Genomic DNA, 17,533 nt, shown 5'->3' on the forward strand with positions numbered 1-17,533 from the left:
AGCCCCGCCCCCTCCCCGCCCCTTCTCCCCCCTCCCGCCCCCCCCCCCAGCCCAGCTCCCCCAGCCCGCGCGGGTCCCCTACCCTCCCGGCGCCCAGCGTCCCGCGCCGGCCGCGAACAAAGCGTCGGGACAGCGACGCCGGGCGGAGGCCGGGCTGGTGGGAGGGTGGGGGTCGGACTGGGTCGGGCCAAGGTGGGTGGTGCGACTTGCCAGGGCGGAGGGCGGAGGGCGGACGGGACGGGGAGGGGGGGGTGGTGGGCGGGCCCGGGAGGTGCTCGCTCTTCTGCGGCGCACCCCCGTGGACGCCCCTCCCCCTCCTGCGCGGGCTTCTCTCCCCCACCCCCACCCCCGCCCAGGAAATGCGGCTGCAATCGGGTAATGCATAATCTGGAGGCGACGTGACGGGACTTCCAAGGGGCTCCGGGCTTGCGCCGGGGCCAGAGCTGCGGGAGCTCCTTGGCCGCGGGAAGGGGCTGCCAGGTCCTGGGGCCCCGCCGCCCCTCGGACCCTGCAGGGCTGCGCCCCTCCCCTGGCGGGAACAGCTCGATGGCACACCACAGCCCCTCTCGGGAGCTGGGGACAGAAACTCGCCCGGGTCCGGGACCCCCAGCAGGTTCGGGCGAGGGGAGGCGGCCCCAGCAGGCCGCGCCCCCGGCCGGCTAGGACCAATGTGGACCGGGTGGCTGTGGTGATTGGTCAGAACGGAGCGCAGACCCGCCCACCGCCCGGTCCCGGGGCGGCCCCGGCCTGGCTGCAGAGCGAGGGCTCCCTCTGTCGTCCAGCCGCGACTGTGTCGGCTCAGCAGGGGACGGCCGGCCACGCCCCCTCCTCAGCCGCGCGGTGGGCCCTTCTCCACCCAGCCTGTCTAGGTACATGGGATCAACTGAGATCCAGAGAGTGCAATTTGGAGCCTAGCTTAGCTGAAGATCGAGGGGGAGGGGGAGGAGACCCCTTCTGTCCGTCCAGGGCTGAATCTGTGGCACACCCCCTCACCCCAAGCCATCCACAGATCTCTGAGCCAGAAGCAATGCAGGAAGTAGCCCCTCTGGGAGAAGGTACCTTACCTCCCCGACCCTGGTGGGAGGGGTTCAGGGAAGGAGGATGGCCCCAAGGATGTATGCTCACACCTGCTAATTTGTAGTATGACAAAGAAGTGAGGGTGGGGACCCAGGAAATGAACCTGGAACCAAGAGGGCACCCCTCCCACATACATACACACAGCTGCCTGTCTACACATATTGGTCACAGATGAGCAAGACCTAGAAGTCTAGTCTCTCAGCCCAGATACAGACCGCCCCCTCCCCTCCCGGCCCCTCCCCCCCCCCCCCCCCCCCCCCCCCCCCGCCACAGACCAGAAAGGGGCTTCTGGGTCTCCAGCCAAATTACTCTGAACAGACTGAAGGCTGAGGTCTGAGTCCCCAGAGTCGTGGACTTTAGCCCAGAGAAGCATATGGGTATGTTCTGTGTCTCTCCCCCCACCCCCCATCTTGCCTGTGTCCAAAGCTGACTCAGTCTGGCTCCCATGGAATTCCTGGGAAATTGATATAGAGAGAAACAGTCTACGTGGAAGCAGGTGTAGTTTGTGTCAAATTAGGTGCGTGCCCTCTATCTGAGACAAGCTCTTCCACATTGGACTGAAGGAATCGCCCATTCCAGGGGGCCCCTCACCTGCTGGCCATGGTCTCTCCATTAAGGTATATTTGTTGGAGAATAGTCTCCATTCAGCAGCTTGCCAGATGGTAATGTGTGTGTTCAAGGCCCTGCCCACACCCCTCCCTGGACCAGTGCAGGCCGGACAGGGCAGGCTGATGGGTTCTGGAGGGCCATGAGTGCCAGTGGAGGAGCCTGCCTCACACCCAGCCAGGCAGGCCCTAGGGCCTCACCCTCCGAGCACTTCCAGGGGTGCTGGTCCTAGTAAGAACCTGACCACACCTTTCCCTCCCTGTACTGTCTGCTGACCCAGATGTGGGGGATGGGAATCAGTTATGCAGGGGCTGACTGAGGCTCAGCCTGGAGGTAGGGGTGCGCGCCAACAGATATGTCTCTTCTTTCTCTAGAATTTAATTTCTCAAAGGTGAGGGGACATCTTCAGTTTCTCCGAGGAGTGGCTGGGAGTGGGTCACTATTTTGATCTCATTAGACTTGTGCCTTAACTTACTTGGCAAATGCAGCCTAGTGACCACCCGGTGACCCTGGGTCTCCTTATCCCACTTCCTCCTCTGCCCCTCCCCCAGCCTCATCAGTAGGGGTGCAGAAGCGAGGGGTGCTGGGGGAAGGAGGAGGGCAGAAACGGAAGGAGACGTTTAATTTTGCGTCAACTTTTATTACCCACACTTGGTCAGGGACTTGGGTGGGCAGCCCTCCGCGCTGCTGCCCTGGTCCTGCCTCACCCACCCCGCAGGCGCAAATTCATGATCAGAGTGCACTGGGGTGTGAGTTCATACTCCCCAAGCCGGTGCTGGTCCTCCATGGGCTTCCCCTCGAAGGTCAGCCAGAACAGGTCGGCCTGCACATGCTCCTGCCGGCATATCTGCTGCTTGAGCTCAGCCACCGTCTGCGTCAGCCGGACCTCGTAGGCAATGGTGCGACCCTTGTGGTTCCTCACCAGGATGCTCAGGGGGTCCTTGCAGCTCTGCACCACCAGCAGGACCGTGCTGCCGGGGCTCAGGCCCTGGCTGAGGAGGGGAACCCCATCGCGCAGCACTGTGCCGCCAGGGTGGGTGGCCAGTCTCTGCTGGAATGCGGGCACGCCAGTTTTCTGGGCGATCTGCTGCTTCAGCTCCGACGCCAGCATGTTGTCTCTCAGGGGCACCAGGAACTCGTCACCCCCCAGCATTTTCACCTTCAGGTCCCCGCCCTGTGGACATCACACAGACTACAGACCCTGGCATCAGTCCTGGAGCCACTGCATGCATGGCATTGGCCACAGGGCAAGCTCCTAGGGGCTGGGGCTGCTGCTCTCCTCCTCACCCACCAGGAAAGGGACCCCAGGTGCTGGAGGCGAGCAAGGAGCATTTCCAGAAGAAAGGCAGCCACTCGCAACCATCCCCTCACCTCCCTTAACCCACGAAGATGCCCCTCTGTGCCAATGCAGGGATCTCGGGGTTAAACGCTGGGCAAAACACACTTTCCAAGACTCAGACCCTGGCGTCAGAAGGAGCTCTGTCCACCACCCCGCTACGATTAGGGACCTGAGGGAGCTCTGAGCACCTCCACTTGCCTGGCACACAGTGAGTGCTCCACCCCTGGGAGACCCCAGCGATGAAATGGGAAAATCGACTGGTACAGAGCCCACCTGCCCCCACCCGGCAAACCCCCCCTCACCATGGCTGTAGGCTCTGGCACCAGGTCCTCCACAGGCACAGTCGAGGAGGCTGCCTCTCAGCTTCCAGCTCCCCTGCGGCTCAGCCCTTTTATGAACCTGAGCTGTGCACGTCAGGGGGCAGTGTCGGGAAGAGAGCCTCACCAGTGGCTGAATTCAGCTTCAGTTTCAGTTTCCTTTTCCCAAGGTGTGCCCCGTGAGTGACAGAAACAAAACAGAATGACAAGGGTAAAAGCCGGGACTATCCACTTGCCCCAGCACTCAGGACCCTGCCCCTGTGTGCATTCAGAAACCCCCTAAATGTCCATCACTTCAGGTCCTTTACAAGATGCACAGAAGTCACAATAACACGAGCTAACGATTAGAACTTTCACTTTCCATTTACCAATTTGCAAAATTAGTAAGTACGGAACACATTGCCACATTTGATTCAGAAATAACAAAAGAGTGGCAATCCAAACTACCCAGAGATAATCACCATTGGTTTCGGACAATGTTTCCTCAGATAGTTTTTTTTGTTTTGTTTTGTTTTGTTTTGTTTTGTTTTGTTTTGTTTTTTTTAATGAAAGAGATGTATCTCTTATTTTCTATAAAAATGAACTAATGGTCACTATCCAGAAGGTGAAAAGATTGTTCTCAAAATGGAAGAAAATGTTTGGAAATCATATGTCAGATAAGGGTCTAGTGTCCATAATATATAAAGAATTCTTATAACTCAACCATAAAAAGACAAGCAACTCAATTAAAAATTGGACAAATGTTTGAATAGATATTTCTCTGTAGAATATATAAATGGCCAAAACCACATGAAAACCTGCTCAACTTCATTAGCCATTAGGGAAAAGCCATTAGGGAGATTCAAATCAAAATCACAATGAGATGTTATGTCATACCCATTATCATAGCATAACTATAATAATAATATATTAGTATAACATAATAATAATTCAAAAAGAACAATAGGAAGTGTTGAGGAGCATGTAGAGAAATTGGAACCATCATATTATTGCTGATGGAATATAAAATGGCCCAGCCACTGTGGAAAACAGTGTAGTCACTCCTCAAAAAGTTAAACAGGAGTTTCATATGACCCAGCAATTCCATTCCTAGGTATATGCCCAAAAGAATTGAACACAGGTGTTCAAACAAATATTGTAACCAAATGTTCATAGCACCACTATTTACAATAGACAAAAGGTAGAAACTGTGGGAACAACCAAATCCATCAACAGATGGATGCAGAAATAAAACACGATACACCCTTACAATAGAATGTTACTGAACCATAAAAAGGAATAAAGTACTGATAACTGCTACAACACGGATGAACCTTGAAAACATTATGCTAAGTGAAAGAAGACAGATACAAAAGGCCACGTATTATATGATTCTATTTATATGAAATACCCACAATAAGCAAATCCATAGGGCCCAGTAGGGATTTCCAGGCATTGGATGAGAGCAGGAACAGGGAGTGATTGCTTTATGGATATGAGGCCTCCTTTGGGGGTGATAAAATGTTTTGGAACTAGGTAGAGGTAATGGTTGCACAACGTTGTAAATATACTGACACTAAATTATACACTTTAAAATGGATACATTTTTGTTACGTGAATTTCACCTCAGAAAAACAAAGCTAAAAACACACATTGGGACACTTGGGTGGCTCAGTCTGTTAAGCTTCCCACTCGGCTCCGGTCATGATCTCAGGGTTTGTGAGTTCGAGCGCTTCGACAGGCTCTGTGCTGACAGGCTCTCTGCCCCTCCCCCGCTCACGCTGTGTCTCACTCTGTCTCTCAAAAATAAATAAATGTAAAAAAAAAAAAAAAGAAAGAAATCAGAAGATATCAATACCGTGTTTAACAATGGTCATTTGGGGGAGATGGGGGAGATTTTCACATTCTGTATTCTTTATCTCAATAAACATTTGTGGTTTTCTTTTTACAATACCAATATTACTTATGCGAGGAATGAGTCAAGATATAAACTTAAAATAATAAAAAGAAGAAAAATTAAACCCCTCTGGTTTTTGTGTGTTCACAATTTTGGAGTCCTATGAGATTTGGGAGGTGGGTGGTGAAAATGGGGAAATGAGATGGGAAAGATTTATATTCACAACATTTATTTTTCCACTCTTTTACTTTTTTTATTTCAAAAATTATTTACTTTCTTATTTACCTAAATTTTATTTATTTTGAGCTAACTTAAGCCTGCTATATGCTATTTGTATTAGCAAAAATTTGGGAACAACCTAAATATTCAACAATATGGGATTGATTAAATTCCCCTCTATACTATAATGGATTCATTATGCTATGGGAAACACATGTAGCCATTAAAAATTGTTTTGCATAAAAGTATCTATTAATATGGAAAAATGTTTATGATATACTATTTGAATGAAGCAGGTTACAAAATGGTGAGAGTAGGATGTGTTAACTTTTTTTTTTTAATTCCCTTTTCCTTATTCCTTAAAATATATTTTTAAATTTTTTAAATGTTTATTTATTTTTGAGAGAGACAGAGAGACAGAGCATGAGCGGGGGAGGGGCAGAGAGAGAAGGAGGCACAGAATCCAAGCAGGCTCCAGGCTCTGAGCAAATGTCAGCACAGAGCCTGATGCGGGGCTCGAACCCACGACTGTGAAATCACAGCCTGAGCAGACGTCAGACGCTCAACCAACTGAGCCACCCAGGTGCCCCAATGTCTTCTGATTTCTTAATACTGACATAATGGCACTAGACTCTTCGTTTTCTTTTAGTTACTCCATCCCATTGTTGGGAAGCAGTTGTCTTCCTGCTTTTGATAGGAGGAACTAAATGCAAAGTCATTAAGGAAACAAACTGACAGAACCTGTCTCAGTTCCTGGGGCTGTCATAACAAACTGCCACAGACTGGGGGGCTTGAAACAATGGCAAGAAGTCTGAAATCCAGGGGGACTAAATGACCAGTATTGTCAGGCTGGTTAAAAATAATCTAATTTTATGTAGCTTACAGAAGACAGGAATCACCTGAAACACAAGGATACAAGAAATTTGAAAGTAGAAGGATGGGAAGAAACATACCACATGACTATTAACTAAAATGAAGCAGTTGTAGCCATATTAACAATTTTATTAACATATCAACAAAGAAACTTTATATGCAAAGTGTCACAGAGATACAGAAGGTAACAATAAAAGTTTGAGTTCACTGGTAAAAGAAAATAACTGTAAACTTGTATGCACCTAATAATATGGCCACAAATATATAAGTTCTAGTCTCAAACATTAATATTCTACTTATGAAATTATAATGGTCACTTATAAGGGGACCTTTAGTTAATATTTTGTCTCATTTACAAACTAACTTAAACTTCCTTAAACCTTTAAAACTTTTCAAGTCATTTAACATACTTGATTTTATTTTTAAACCCTTCACTATCTAAAAACTGCAACAATAAAAAAACCTTTCCAAGAATGTCCACAGTTCTTATCTCATAGAGGTTTTAGTCTCACAGCCCAGACTCTTCTATTAGTTGCAAATCTACCACCTTTACCTTTTATTTATTTATTTATTTATTTATTTATTTATTTATTTATTTATTTTACATCCAAGCTAGCATATAGTGCCACAATGATTTCAGGAGTAGATTCCTTAATGCCTCTTACCAATTTACTCCATCCCCCCTCCCACAACCCCTCCAGTAACCCTCTGTTTGTTCTCCATATTTAAGAGTCTCTTACATTTTGTCCCCCTCCCTGTTTTTATATTATTTTTGCTTCCCTTCCCTTATGTTCATGTGTTTTGTCTCTTAAAGTCCTCATATGAGTGAAGTCATATGGTATTTGTCTTTCTCTGACTAATTTCACTTAGCATAATACCCTCTAGTTCCATCCATGTAGTTGCAAATGGCAAGATTGTATTCTTTTTGATTGCCGAGTAATACTCCATTGTATATATATCCCACATCTTCTTTATCCATTCATCCATCGATGGACATTTGGGCTCTTTCCATACTTTGGCTATTGTCGATAGTGCTGCTATAAACATTGGGGTGCATGTGTCCCTTCGAAACAGCATACCTGTATCCCTCGGATAAATACCTAGTAGTGCAATTGCTGGGTTGTAGGGTAGTTCTATTTTTAATTTTTGAGGAACCTCCATACTGTTTTCCAGAGCGGCTGCACCAGCTTGCATTCCCACCAACAACGCAAAAGAGATCCTCTTTCTCTGCATCCTCGCCAACATCCGCTGTTGCCTGAGTTATTAATGTTGGCCTTTCTGACAGGTGTGAGGTGGTATCTCATTGTGGTTTTGATTTGTATTTCCCTGGTGATGAGTGATGCTGAGCATTTTTTCATGTGTCGGTTGGCCATCTGGATGTCTTCTTTGGAGAAGTGTCTATTCATGTCTTTTGCCCATTTCTTCACTGGATTATTTGTTTTTTGGGTGTTGAGTTTGATAAGTTCTTATAGATTTTGTATACTAACCCTTTATCTGATATGTGATTTGGAAATATCTTCTCCCATTCTGTCGGTTGCCTTTTAGTTTTGTTGTTTCCTTCACTGTGCAGTGCTTTGTAGATTTTATTTTGATGAGGTCCCAGTAGTTCATTTTTGCTTTTGTTTCCCTTGCCTCCAGGGACGTGTTGAATAAGAAGTTGCTGTGGCCAAGGTCAAAAGGGTCTTTGCCTGCTTTCTCCTCGAGGATTTTGATGGCTTCCTGTCTTACATTTAGGCCTTTTCATCCATTTTGAGTTTGTTTTATTTTTGAGTTTACCTTTTAATGAGACACAACAATCTTTGCTCTCATTCAGATCTGATTCCTTTCCCCTACCTTTCCACCTGGCCAACCACTGCTCCCTGAGACGATCATCCTGGATGACGTCTGATTAGCTAAGGGCCTTTGGTCACAGCTCGAAGGTCATGCACTGTGGAATGATGAGGGTGGGCTGCCCCCACAGACCTCCTGATAGACAGATGTTGGAAGCCCAGGCACACCATGACTTGTTGAGAAAGTGGCACAGAGCTTGTTGGTCACCGTGGCTGACCAGGAAAAGTGTTGCCAGAGACACTGGGTGGGCCAAATTTCCACTTATTGTTGAAGTCTAATTAGTTGTAAATATCTGCTGGCTGAGCTCATTAAACAGGCAGCCCCTCCTTTCCGTGCTCTGAGGGAAAAGTGCCACTCTGTTTCTCCACCCAGCACTAGGAAGGCCGAGGATCCCCTGACCTGGGCCACAACCTCACTGTCCTGGACCCCATCCCTTCTCATGCAAGAGCCTCACCACCCACTCGGTGGACACATCCCTCTCCTAGCCACAGCTCCTTGTAATGGGTGTCTAGGGAAAACAGGACTCAGTGGAGGACAGAGAGTGGAAATAAAGCTGCTATCCCCACACTGACCAGCTATCCTAGAGGGACGCTCAAACAGCCCCATGTCCGGTTCTCCTCCAAACAGATTCTGGGATAGGGGTGGTCGGTCCTCAGGGAAGTCAAGAGATAGTCTGCAGATGAGAAAGATTCCTTTTGCTACAGGGATGGCCTATGGGGGGTGGGGGTGGGGGAAGAGAAGTAGAAGGCAGACCTGAGATGCAGGGGTTGTGCTAACCTGGGGAGGCAGTGACTTGGAGACGTGGTATGGGAGGAACAAGGTGGGGGGCACTGGACTTAGTTCAAACCCACAGGAGCTGGTGAGGGCAAGGAAGAAGCACACCTGCACTCTGCCCCACATGGCCCCAAGATCCAGACACACCCTGTAATCCTATGTGGCCACCTGTGTGCTAGGGACAAGTCTTCTGAGTTCTGGACCACATGAAAACAAGGCCTGGAGTCTGCAGTGTGGAGACCCAGGGCCCGCTGTGCTGGAGGTACCGTCAAGGGGAGGAGGGGCTTGGATTGTGCCCAACCAGGCTCCCTAATGTCCCTGGCCACTAAATGACACTTTCATCCCTTCACCCCAGACCCAGCAGGGAAACAGCAGGCACCTGACCAACCCAAGGCTGATGGCGAAGGACACAAAACAGAAAATCCAATGGGATGCATCTGTGGGCCCGACCTGTTCCGCACACGCTTTCGATGGAAGAGGAAGAGGTGGGAGGGGGAAGAGAAGGAAGGATCAGCCATCGTATCCTCCCTCTCCGCAGAATTCGCCTCAGGAGACAAAGCCCTGATACCCCATGAAGTCTAGCCCTTGCCCTGAGCCACACCACACAATCCTTCACTCTACCTGGTTGGGATCTGGGCCTTGGGGCCAAAGTGGGGAGGAGGAGACTCAGGTGGGATGGTTGGGGGAGAGGCCACCAGTTCTTAGTGTTAAGAAAATTATCCTCAACTTGGAAATCAGGCACAAGGATCCTTCCTATCCTTGAAGGTCTCTCTGGAGGTGCCTTTGCTGATATCCTTGAAGTTACAAGTTAATACGGTGTAGACATCCGTCCCACCAGACACAGGGGACATCAATCCCGGAGAAACACAGTCTTGCCGCCCCATGTGACATCTGCCAGTGTTGTACTGACCTGTACTCCTCCCTCAAAGCCTCTTGGAACCTGTTGGTTTCCTCTTTGGTGAGCTAAACAGACACTGGACATGGGCTCGCTCTGCATTTGCATGGGAGTCGTGTTTGCCTTTTGGGATTTTTTTGCCTTGAAAATCATATTTTGACATCAGATATCGGAAGGTATCCCTCCATTGCTCAGATGCCAGTGGAACGGTCACCACACTGATTTTGGGAAAAGACGGTATCATTGCCTGGATGTTGGGAGATACCACCTCTGTCACTCATTCATTTGGCCAACACGTCTTTACAGAGTACAAGGCTACATGCCAGGTACTACCCTGGACAAGATGGAGCTCATGTTCTAGTGTGGTGGACAGACATCACACGGGATGGGGAGGTGCAGATGGCACATGTTGTTGACAGGGATAAGCAGGAAGGAGAAAGGGCAGGAAAGGGGGGAGTGTAAGTCCTGAAGTGGGGGAGGCAGAGAGGAGATACCAAAGCGGCCTTTGAGTAAACACCTCAGGGAGGGAAGAGCTTCCCAGGCAGAGACACGGATGCTGCAAAGGCCCTGAGGCAGGAGTGTGTCTGCACATGAGCGAGGCGGTGAGGCTGGAGAGTGGATGCAGAGAAGTAGGGCATGTGGATGGCCACTGAACACACCAGGCTTTCACCATGGAGGGTCCTGGCCTGATTCCACTCAGGCCTGACAAGATCATCAGGACGGCTGCATGAAGTGAAAGACCTTGGGTCAGGAAGGGAGCTGGAGACGAATCAGGAGACCAATCAGGAGATTCTGTGAAAATCCAGGCGAAAGGTGAGGTGACACAGTCAGTGGCAGGAGAGCAAATGGCCAGAAGTGGCGTTCGGATATATCAGGGAGCTAGAGCTGCAGTAGGGCCTGATGGGCCAGCGTGGGGAGTGGACTCCCAGTGTTAAGCGTGATGGCAGAATGCTGGTCTGAGAATTCCAAGAAAGGTCCGACGCAGAGGAGGCAGGGAGCCTCAGTCAGGCCCAATCACCAGGCAGAGACACTGCCCGCCCCGGTTGTCTAAACAGAGAAATCAGTGTAAAGACTTATTCACAAGGCATCAGAAGCCTGAGGCTACACAGGAGAACATGAAGACACCTGCCAGTCAGTGCAGGTGAGAGGCTGGGCCGGAGAGAAGAGGCTGGGGCTGTGCAGGGTAGAGGCAGGTCAAAAGTAGTCCAGAGGGAGGTTGACCTCCTCACCTGTGCCCCTGTGGTCAGGGCCTCCTAGTGGGTGGGAACTCCAGGTTGGGTGTGAAACTAAGAGCATCAGTCAAAATCCAACACCATAGGACACTATCAGGAACTTGGTTATGGGCATGTTGCGGTCGAAATGCCTATTAGACTTAAAATCAGGTAAAGGATACAGCCTGGGGTTCATGGGTAAGCCCAGGCTGTGGACACCAATTGGAGTGCCACCAGCAGGAGCCTCAGTGAGGTGTGCAAGGGAGTGGGGACACACAGAGAGAGTGAGGACTCATGGAGAAATCAGAAAGGCAGAAGGAGTGGCAGTGAGGCAGGAGGGCAATCAGGGGTTGACAGGTCTAAGAAGCAGTGAGGGATGTGTAGGCACCTCGTCACTACTAGATCAGCCACAGGGACATCCTGGTGACCTTGGTGAGCTTGGTGTCCATAGAGTCTTGGCAGACCGGGAGAGAGTTGGAGAGAAGGGAGGAGAGGAAATGGGTTCACGAGGTAGGTGGTCGCTCTGGGACCTTTGCCACAGAGCAGCAGCGGTAGATGGAAAGCGAGGTGGGGACCTGATAAGTTGATGCCGTGTGTGCTTTTCTAACCCTGAACAGCAAAATGGGAATGAATGCACAGGGAGAGGGATTGAGGGTGCAGAGAGAGGGGACGGTGCCAGGTACCAGCCTCGTGCAGGAAGCACCAGTACACGCAGAGCACGGGGCTCAACCAAAGGACATGTGATCTGCAGGCCTGCGTGTCCTCAGCTCCATATCAGATGAGAGCCGGACAGGGCGGAGGCACTGTGGGAGAGAGACCAAAAGTGTGCTAGAGCCGTTCAGGAGCACGCTGGGGAGGGGCCAGGAAACGTAAGACGCCTGGGCAGCATCAGAGCCACGAGAGGCCCGTGGTCCAGAGTGTAAGGCAAGGCTGATCAGTGGCTCGGGGCCTCTCTGGCCACATGCAGCTACAGGATGTCAGAAGATTGACGTGACTGATAGAGAAACACGGCCACGGCATCTCACTCTTGAATCTGGCTGGCCTCGTGACCTGCTTCAGCTGATGAAATGTTGGCAGAAGTTTCACCGTGTGAGTTCTGCAGCCCAGGCCTCAAGAGACCCTGAGTTTCCGCTTCACCCTTCTGAAATGTTGGCCAAGCCACGTGAGGAAACTGGTCCGGCTTGGGCAGGATGGGGCCACGTGGCAGAGCGCCAGAAGCCCGGTGACCACAACCCCACGTGTCCATACATAGTGCCACTTGTATCCCCGCAGCCTAGCTGACCCTCAGCTGACAGCATGAGTGGGGCCCTGGGGAAGCCACCAGCACCGCCCAGATCCACCAACTGTGAGAAGGAACAAAGACACAAAGATAGCTGGGATTTAACATGGGTTATGGTTTGGCCAAGTGAATACGATGAAGCAGGAGGAGGGGGGTAGGGTTAGGGAGCAGGCACAGTGGCTGATCTGGAGAGTCTCTCTTGATACAGAGGAGGGAAAGGCCATCAGGGGGTGAGAAAGTACTAACCTGGGTCTTATCCAAGGACCGCAGATCTCGGCGGGGCTAAAGGGGAGTGGAGGGCATGAGCTGCAAGGTCGGGAACTCGTCAGAGAATGTGGGCCTTGAGGTTAGACTGTGGAGAGGCTGCGGTTGTGAGAAGGACCCTGGCCAGGGGAGCGAGTGGCCAGCTGGGAAGGTGACAGGACTGCTGAAGGGGAGGATGTACAGAAGGTTGGAGAATCCCCTGTGGATTCGGAGATCACCAGGAACTATGACAGGAGTGGTTGGGGAAAGTGACAGGGAATCAGGAGTAAAACAGGAAGGATTTTAGGGAAGCCCCCAGGCATGCAGGCAACTCCAACAAGTTAAGATCTGATGATATGAGGTTCAAATCTGGGGCTTTTGTGCTAGGAAAGAGACAGGTCTGGAAGTGCCAAAGAGGAGGCACAAGGAAGCTCACCTCTCACCAGGTGCAGCGGTCCAAGAAGAATGAACAGCAGCACCGGGGGGAGCCAGTGGGCCAGGCAGCATCCCGTGCAGACAGAGCTCGGAGGGGCTTCTGTCACCTCCCAAATGTAGAGAGGTGTCAGTGCTCAGATTTGGGTGAAAGCATTGATAACACCCTGACCACTCAGCGGGTACTGGGGGTCAGTGCTGTCACTCAGCGGGTGCTGGGGGGCGGTGCTGTCACCCAGCAGGTGCTGGGGGGCGGTGCTGTCATTCAGCGGGTGCTGGGGGGAAGTATTTGGGAGCTGAGGGAAGGTGTGTCAGTTCCAGGTCCTGTAAGGGACGAAGATGCCCCTCTGGCCACAGAAGATGAGGGTCGTCCTGGAATGTCAAACAGCGTCCGCGGCCTGTGCTCCTGGCCTCTGCCTGGGTCCTGGGCATTATGCTTCCCTCACCTCTATCTTGCATCCTGGATCCCATCAGCCCTGGCCTCTGTCACTTTACAATTCCAGCAAACACCAATAAAAGACTCAGCCCCTAACTCCCACCTTGCAGGAGAGAAACTGCAACAGTTCTAGCCTGGTCACTGGACAGCTCTGGTCCCAGCTGCCTGAGCCAATGGGCTGCTGTCTCTTGGCAGGAGAAGAGGGTACACGGGGCGGGGGGGGGGGGGGCGGACAGGGGCAGGTGGTGGGTCTGTGGTGTCTCTGATGTTCTGGAATCCATGCGCCCGAGGAATGTGAGGGGCAGGGTGTAAATACAGTTGTTAACCCCATGTCAAAATTTGTGGTGGAGGGGGATGGGGGCTGTTTACCGGTAGACAGCACTTCACAGGCCCTCAAGGGACATTGGCTGAATACCGTCATGTGGAATGCTCACAGTGGCCTATGTGAGACCTCCTGCCCACAAGGCTGGAGTCCCAGGTCTGGCCTAGAAGATACCTCTGTCTTTCCCCACAAACTCCCACACTGACTATCTTGCTTTGCCCCCCCCCCCCCCACTCCGCACGACCACCAGCGGGCCCCGGCGATGCCCGCTGGACCACCAGCCACCTGGGGCTTGGCCCACTTGGGCCTGGGTACAAAAGACAGACAGCTGACCTTTGATGGCTCCAAGAAGCACCTCATCAGATGGAAAGCCGGGGCTCAAAACCACTGAGCCTCTGTAAGGGTTGGAGGGGCGCCTGGGGGGCTCAGTCAGTTAAGCATCTGACTCTTGGTTTCGGCTCAGACCTTGATCTCACATGAGATCAAGGCCTGCATCGGGCTCTGTGCTGATACAGAGCCTGCTCAGGATTTTCTCTTTCTCTCTCTCTCTCTGTCCCTCTCTCGTGCACGCCCGCGAGCTCTCTCTCACTCTTTCAAAATAAATAAATAAACTTCAAAAAGTTAAGAAAGCTGAAGAAAATAGGGAATGAGGACATCGAGGAAGAGGTGGGTGGGAGGAAAGGGCCCCTCTCCCAGGGTCCAGGGCTTGGTCCATCCAGCTATCCCAGTTCCTACTACTGTAGCAAATGATCTCAAGATATCACAGTAAACAACTGTCCTGTGAATCAAGAATTGGAACAGAGGGGGGCCTGGGGGGCTCAGTCAGGCAAACACCTGACTCCAGCTCAGGTCGTGATGACATGATTCGTGAGTCTGAGCCCCGTAGCAGGCTCTATGCTGCCAGCACAGAGCCTGCTTTGGTTCCTTTGTCCCCCTCTCTCTCTCTGCCCCTCCCCCACTTGCGCTCAGTCGCTCCCTCTCTCTCTCTCTCAAAAACAAATGAACTATTAAAAAAAGTTAAAAACAGTTGGAGCAGAGCACACAGGGCAGCTGGGAAAACATAAAGTGGGTGGCATGGCAACTTCGGGTTAGGGGTTCACTCACGTGTTTGCCGTGAGACGACTGGGCTATTGGCTACAATACCTACGCCAGGCCTTTCCATGGGACCTCTCCTTGCGGGCTTTCCATGGCACCAGTCTGTGCTTCCTTGCAGAGGCAGTCTGAGGGACAATGGCCCAGAGAGACAAGACCATACAGATAGCGGGGGTGCGGCCCTGTGGGAAAGACACAGTGAGGAAAGTGCCGTTGGGAAAGCTCTGGCCTAGAGAGGGCTCCTGGCTGGCTGGGGCTGGGAAGGCCAAGACACAGGCCCCTGGAGACCCTGGGTGGGGGACTGCTTCCCTCTCTGGCCAGTGTCTGAGGATGAGCCTAGGGCGTGCTCAGAGTGTAGAGAGCACTGTGGGGCACATGATGAAGCTGAGGACAGGCATCCCACTGCCTCAGTCTTCCCTCTGTCCAGTTGTCTCCACCTTCCTGGGTCTCCCCTCTACCCAGTTGTCTCTCCCTGCCTCAGTCTCCCCTCTGTCCAGTTGTCTCCCCCTGCCTGGGCCTCCCCTCTACCCAGTTGTCTCCCCTGCCTGTCTCCCCTCTATCCAATTGTCTCCCCCTGCCTGGGTCTCCCCTCTACCCAGTTGTTTCCCCCTGCCTCGGTCTCCCCTCATCCAGTTGTCTCCCCCTGCCTCAGTCTCCCCTCTGTCCAGTTGTCTCCCACCTGCTCCCCTGGGGAAGTAACAACAAGGTAGCTGACATGTACCCAGTTCTCTCTACGTGCTGCGCGCTTTCAGAATAGGGTCTCATTCATCTTCCCAATAATCCTGGAATAAATAGAAAGGTGACCCATTTTACAGGCGAGGATGCAGGTATAGGAAGGTAAGTCAGCCCATCTAACAACTAGTGAGAGAAAGAATGGCCAAAAACGTAGTTCTTCAGGCCTCTCCTTCCAGTCTGAATCCCCTGCCTATCTGGCCTCCACAGGAGGCTAGGGGCCTCCCAGAGCCCACCCACATCTGGTCCTGGAGGCAGCTTCCTCCATCACTCCTGGAAAGAGGAGGAGGCGCCAGTGGCCACCGAGGGCGCCCGAGGGCTTCTGTCCTCTGGAATCCTCATGACCTCCAAGTCCTCGACAGCAAGACTAGTCTGAGCCAGGCCTGTACTGACAGACCAATCTCGCTCCCAGGCTTTTTGTGCTAGCAGGGTGGGGGGGTGGGGTCCCCTTCGGAAGAACCTTGCCTGACCCCAGCAGCTTTCCAATGCCCCCTCCACTCCCACGTGCTCCTCTGAGGCCGGAAAGGGGAATGGGTAGCCTCATCTGGGTGCCCGTATGCGACTGTGTGGTGGGGAGAACTTTAGCTGCCCCCTGCCCCATCCCTGCACCCCAGGCCGACTGTGGGAGGCATCGGTAGAGGGCAGGGGCAATCTTTGCCTGGCACTACACTAGAATCAGCCTCGGAATGGGACGAAGGCCTCTGGATGGGACCCCAAAGTAGGACCCCAGGAATGGGTGTTGGGTCAGGGGGCAGCACCAACAACACTCACTATGGAGACCCATAACAGTGGAGGCAACCCTTTCCGAGCTGCCATTTGGCTCATTGCCTTGCTCAGAAAAGGCCCCTGAGGCTCTCAGATCCTTCCTGGAGCCAGAAGCCTCTGCCCGCCCCTTCCCCTCCTCCCTTGGCCTCTGTGGTCCCTTTCGAATTCTAGGGATGCCACTCCCTCACCCTGGGGCCTTGCAAAGCTGCATTCTCCCCAGAAGATCCCACCTTGACGTGAGGTGAAAAGAAAGATTTCTTCTCTCCCAGTAGCCCACCCATTTCTTTCTATCACTTCCAAAGGAATGATTATTTTGCTTGCCCTGTCATCCACCAGATTAGAAGCCCCAGGATAGGCTTCCCCCACCCCAAGGGCTGGCCAGGCCCACAGTGAGCCCCAGAAATGTCTGTGGGATGGATGGCAACACTGCCATCAGGCCACAGTGGACTGGAGACTCTGAGTACTCGAAAGAGTATAGGCCAGCAATATAATTCAAAATGAAAATAATATCACAGTACCTGGCTGGCTTGGTCAGTAGAGCCTGCGACTCTTGATCTCTGGTTTGTGAGTTTGAGCCTCGCCTTCGGTGTAGAGATTACTTAAATATAAAATCTTAAAAAACCAAAAACCAAACAAAAAACAAAAACCCAAACCAGAACAAAACCCACCAAAAAAGCCCCCAAAATGAAAACAATATGGAACAGGAAGATAAACATAGTCCTGTTTTTCCCACTATATCACTTTGAAATAGCACATTTTTTTTTAAGAGAAAGAGACAATTTTTTTAAAATTTTTTTTTTAACGTTTATTTATTTTTGAGACAGAGAGAGACAGAGCATGAACGGGGGAGGGTCACAGAGAGAGGGAGACACAGAATCTGAAACAGGCTCCAGGCTCTGAGCTGTCAGCACAGAGCCCGAAGCGGGGCTCGAACCCACGGACCGTGAGATCATGACCTGAGCCGAAGTCGGACGCTTAACCGACCGAGCCACCCAGGCGCCCCAAGAGACAATTTTTTAATGTGTTATTTTAGTTTTTGAGAGACAGAAACAGAGTTTGAGCAGGGAAGGGGCAGAGAGAGAGAGAGAGAGAGAGAAGAGAATCAGAAGCAGGCTTCAGGCTCTGAGCCATCAGCACAGAGCCCCATGCGGGACTGGAACTCACCAAGGCGAGATCAGGACCTGAGCCGAAGTCAGACGGTCAACTGACTGAGCC

At 51.6% G+C, this 17,533-nt stretch overlaps 1 protein-coding gene and 1 long non-coding RNA gene across 2 annotated transcripts; both read right to left on the reverse strand.

Annotated features, from left to right (window-relative positions):
* Positions 1–2,302: 2,302 nt before the first annotated feature.
* ISG15 (ISG15 ubiquitin like modifier) lies at positions 2,303–3,457 on the reverse strand. The gene is made up of 2 exons (XM_019461001.2): positions 3,325–3,457; positions 2,303–2,857 (listed from the first exon to the last, which is right to left on the reverse strand). Exons 1-2 carry the CDS (start codon positions 3,325–3,327, stop codon positions 2,387–2,389), a joined length of 474 nt encoding a protein of 157 aa, XP_019316546.2. The 5' UTR covers positions 3,328–3,457; the 3' UTR covers positions 2,303–2,386.
* Positions 3,458–13,680: 10,223 nt separating this feature from the next.
* LOC109274350 (uncharacterized) lies at positions 13,681–17,110 on the reverse strand. Its single transcript, XR_002083552.2, has 3 exons — positions 16,837–17,110; positions 15,543–15,603; positions 13,681–15,003 (listed from the first exon to the last, which is right to left on the reverse strand). It is a non-coding gene; the product is annotated as an uncharacterized LOC109274350 (long non-coding RNA).
* Positions 17,111–17,533: the final 423 nt, after the last annotated feature.

Source organism: Panthera pardus, unplaced genomic scaffold (assembly GCF_024362965.1).
Source record: "Panthera pardus isolate Hobbes unplaced genomic scaffold, ASM2436296v1 HiC_scaffold_11, whole genome shotgun sequence".
Taxonomy (NCBI): domain Eukaryota; kingdom Metazoa; phylum Chordata; class Mammalia; order Carnivora; family Felidae; genus Panthera; species Panthera pardus.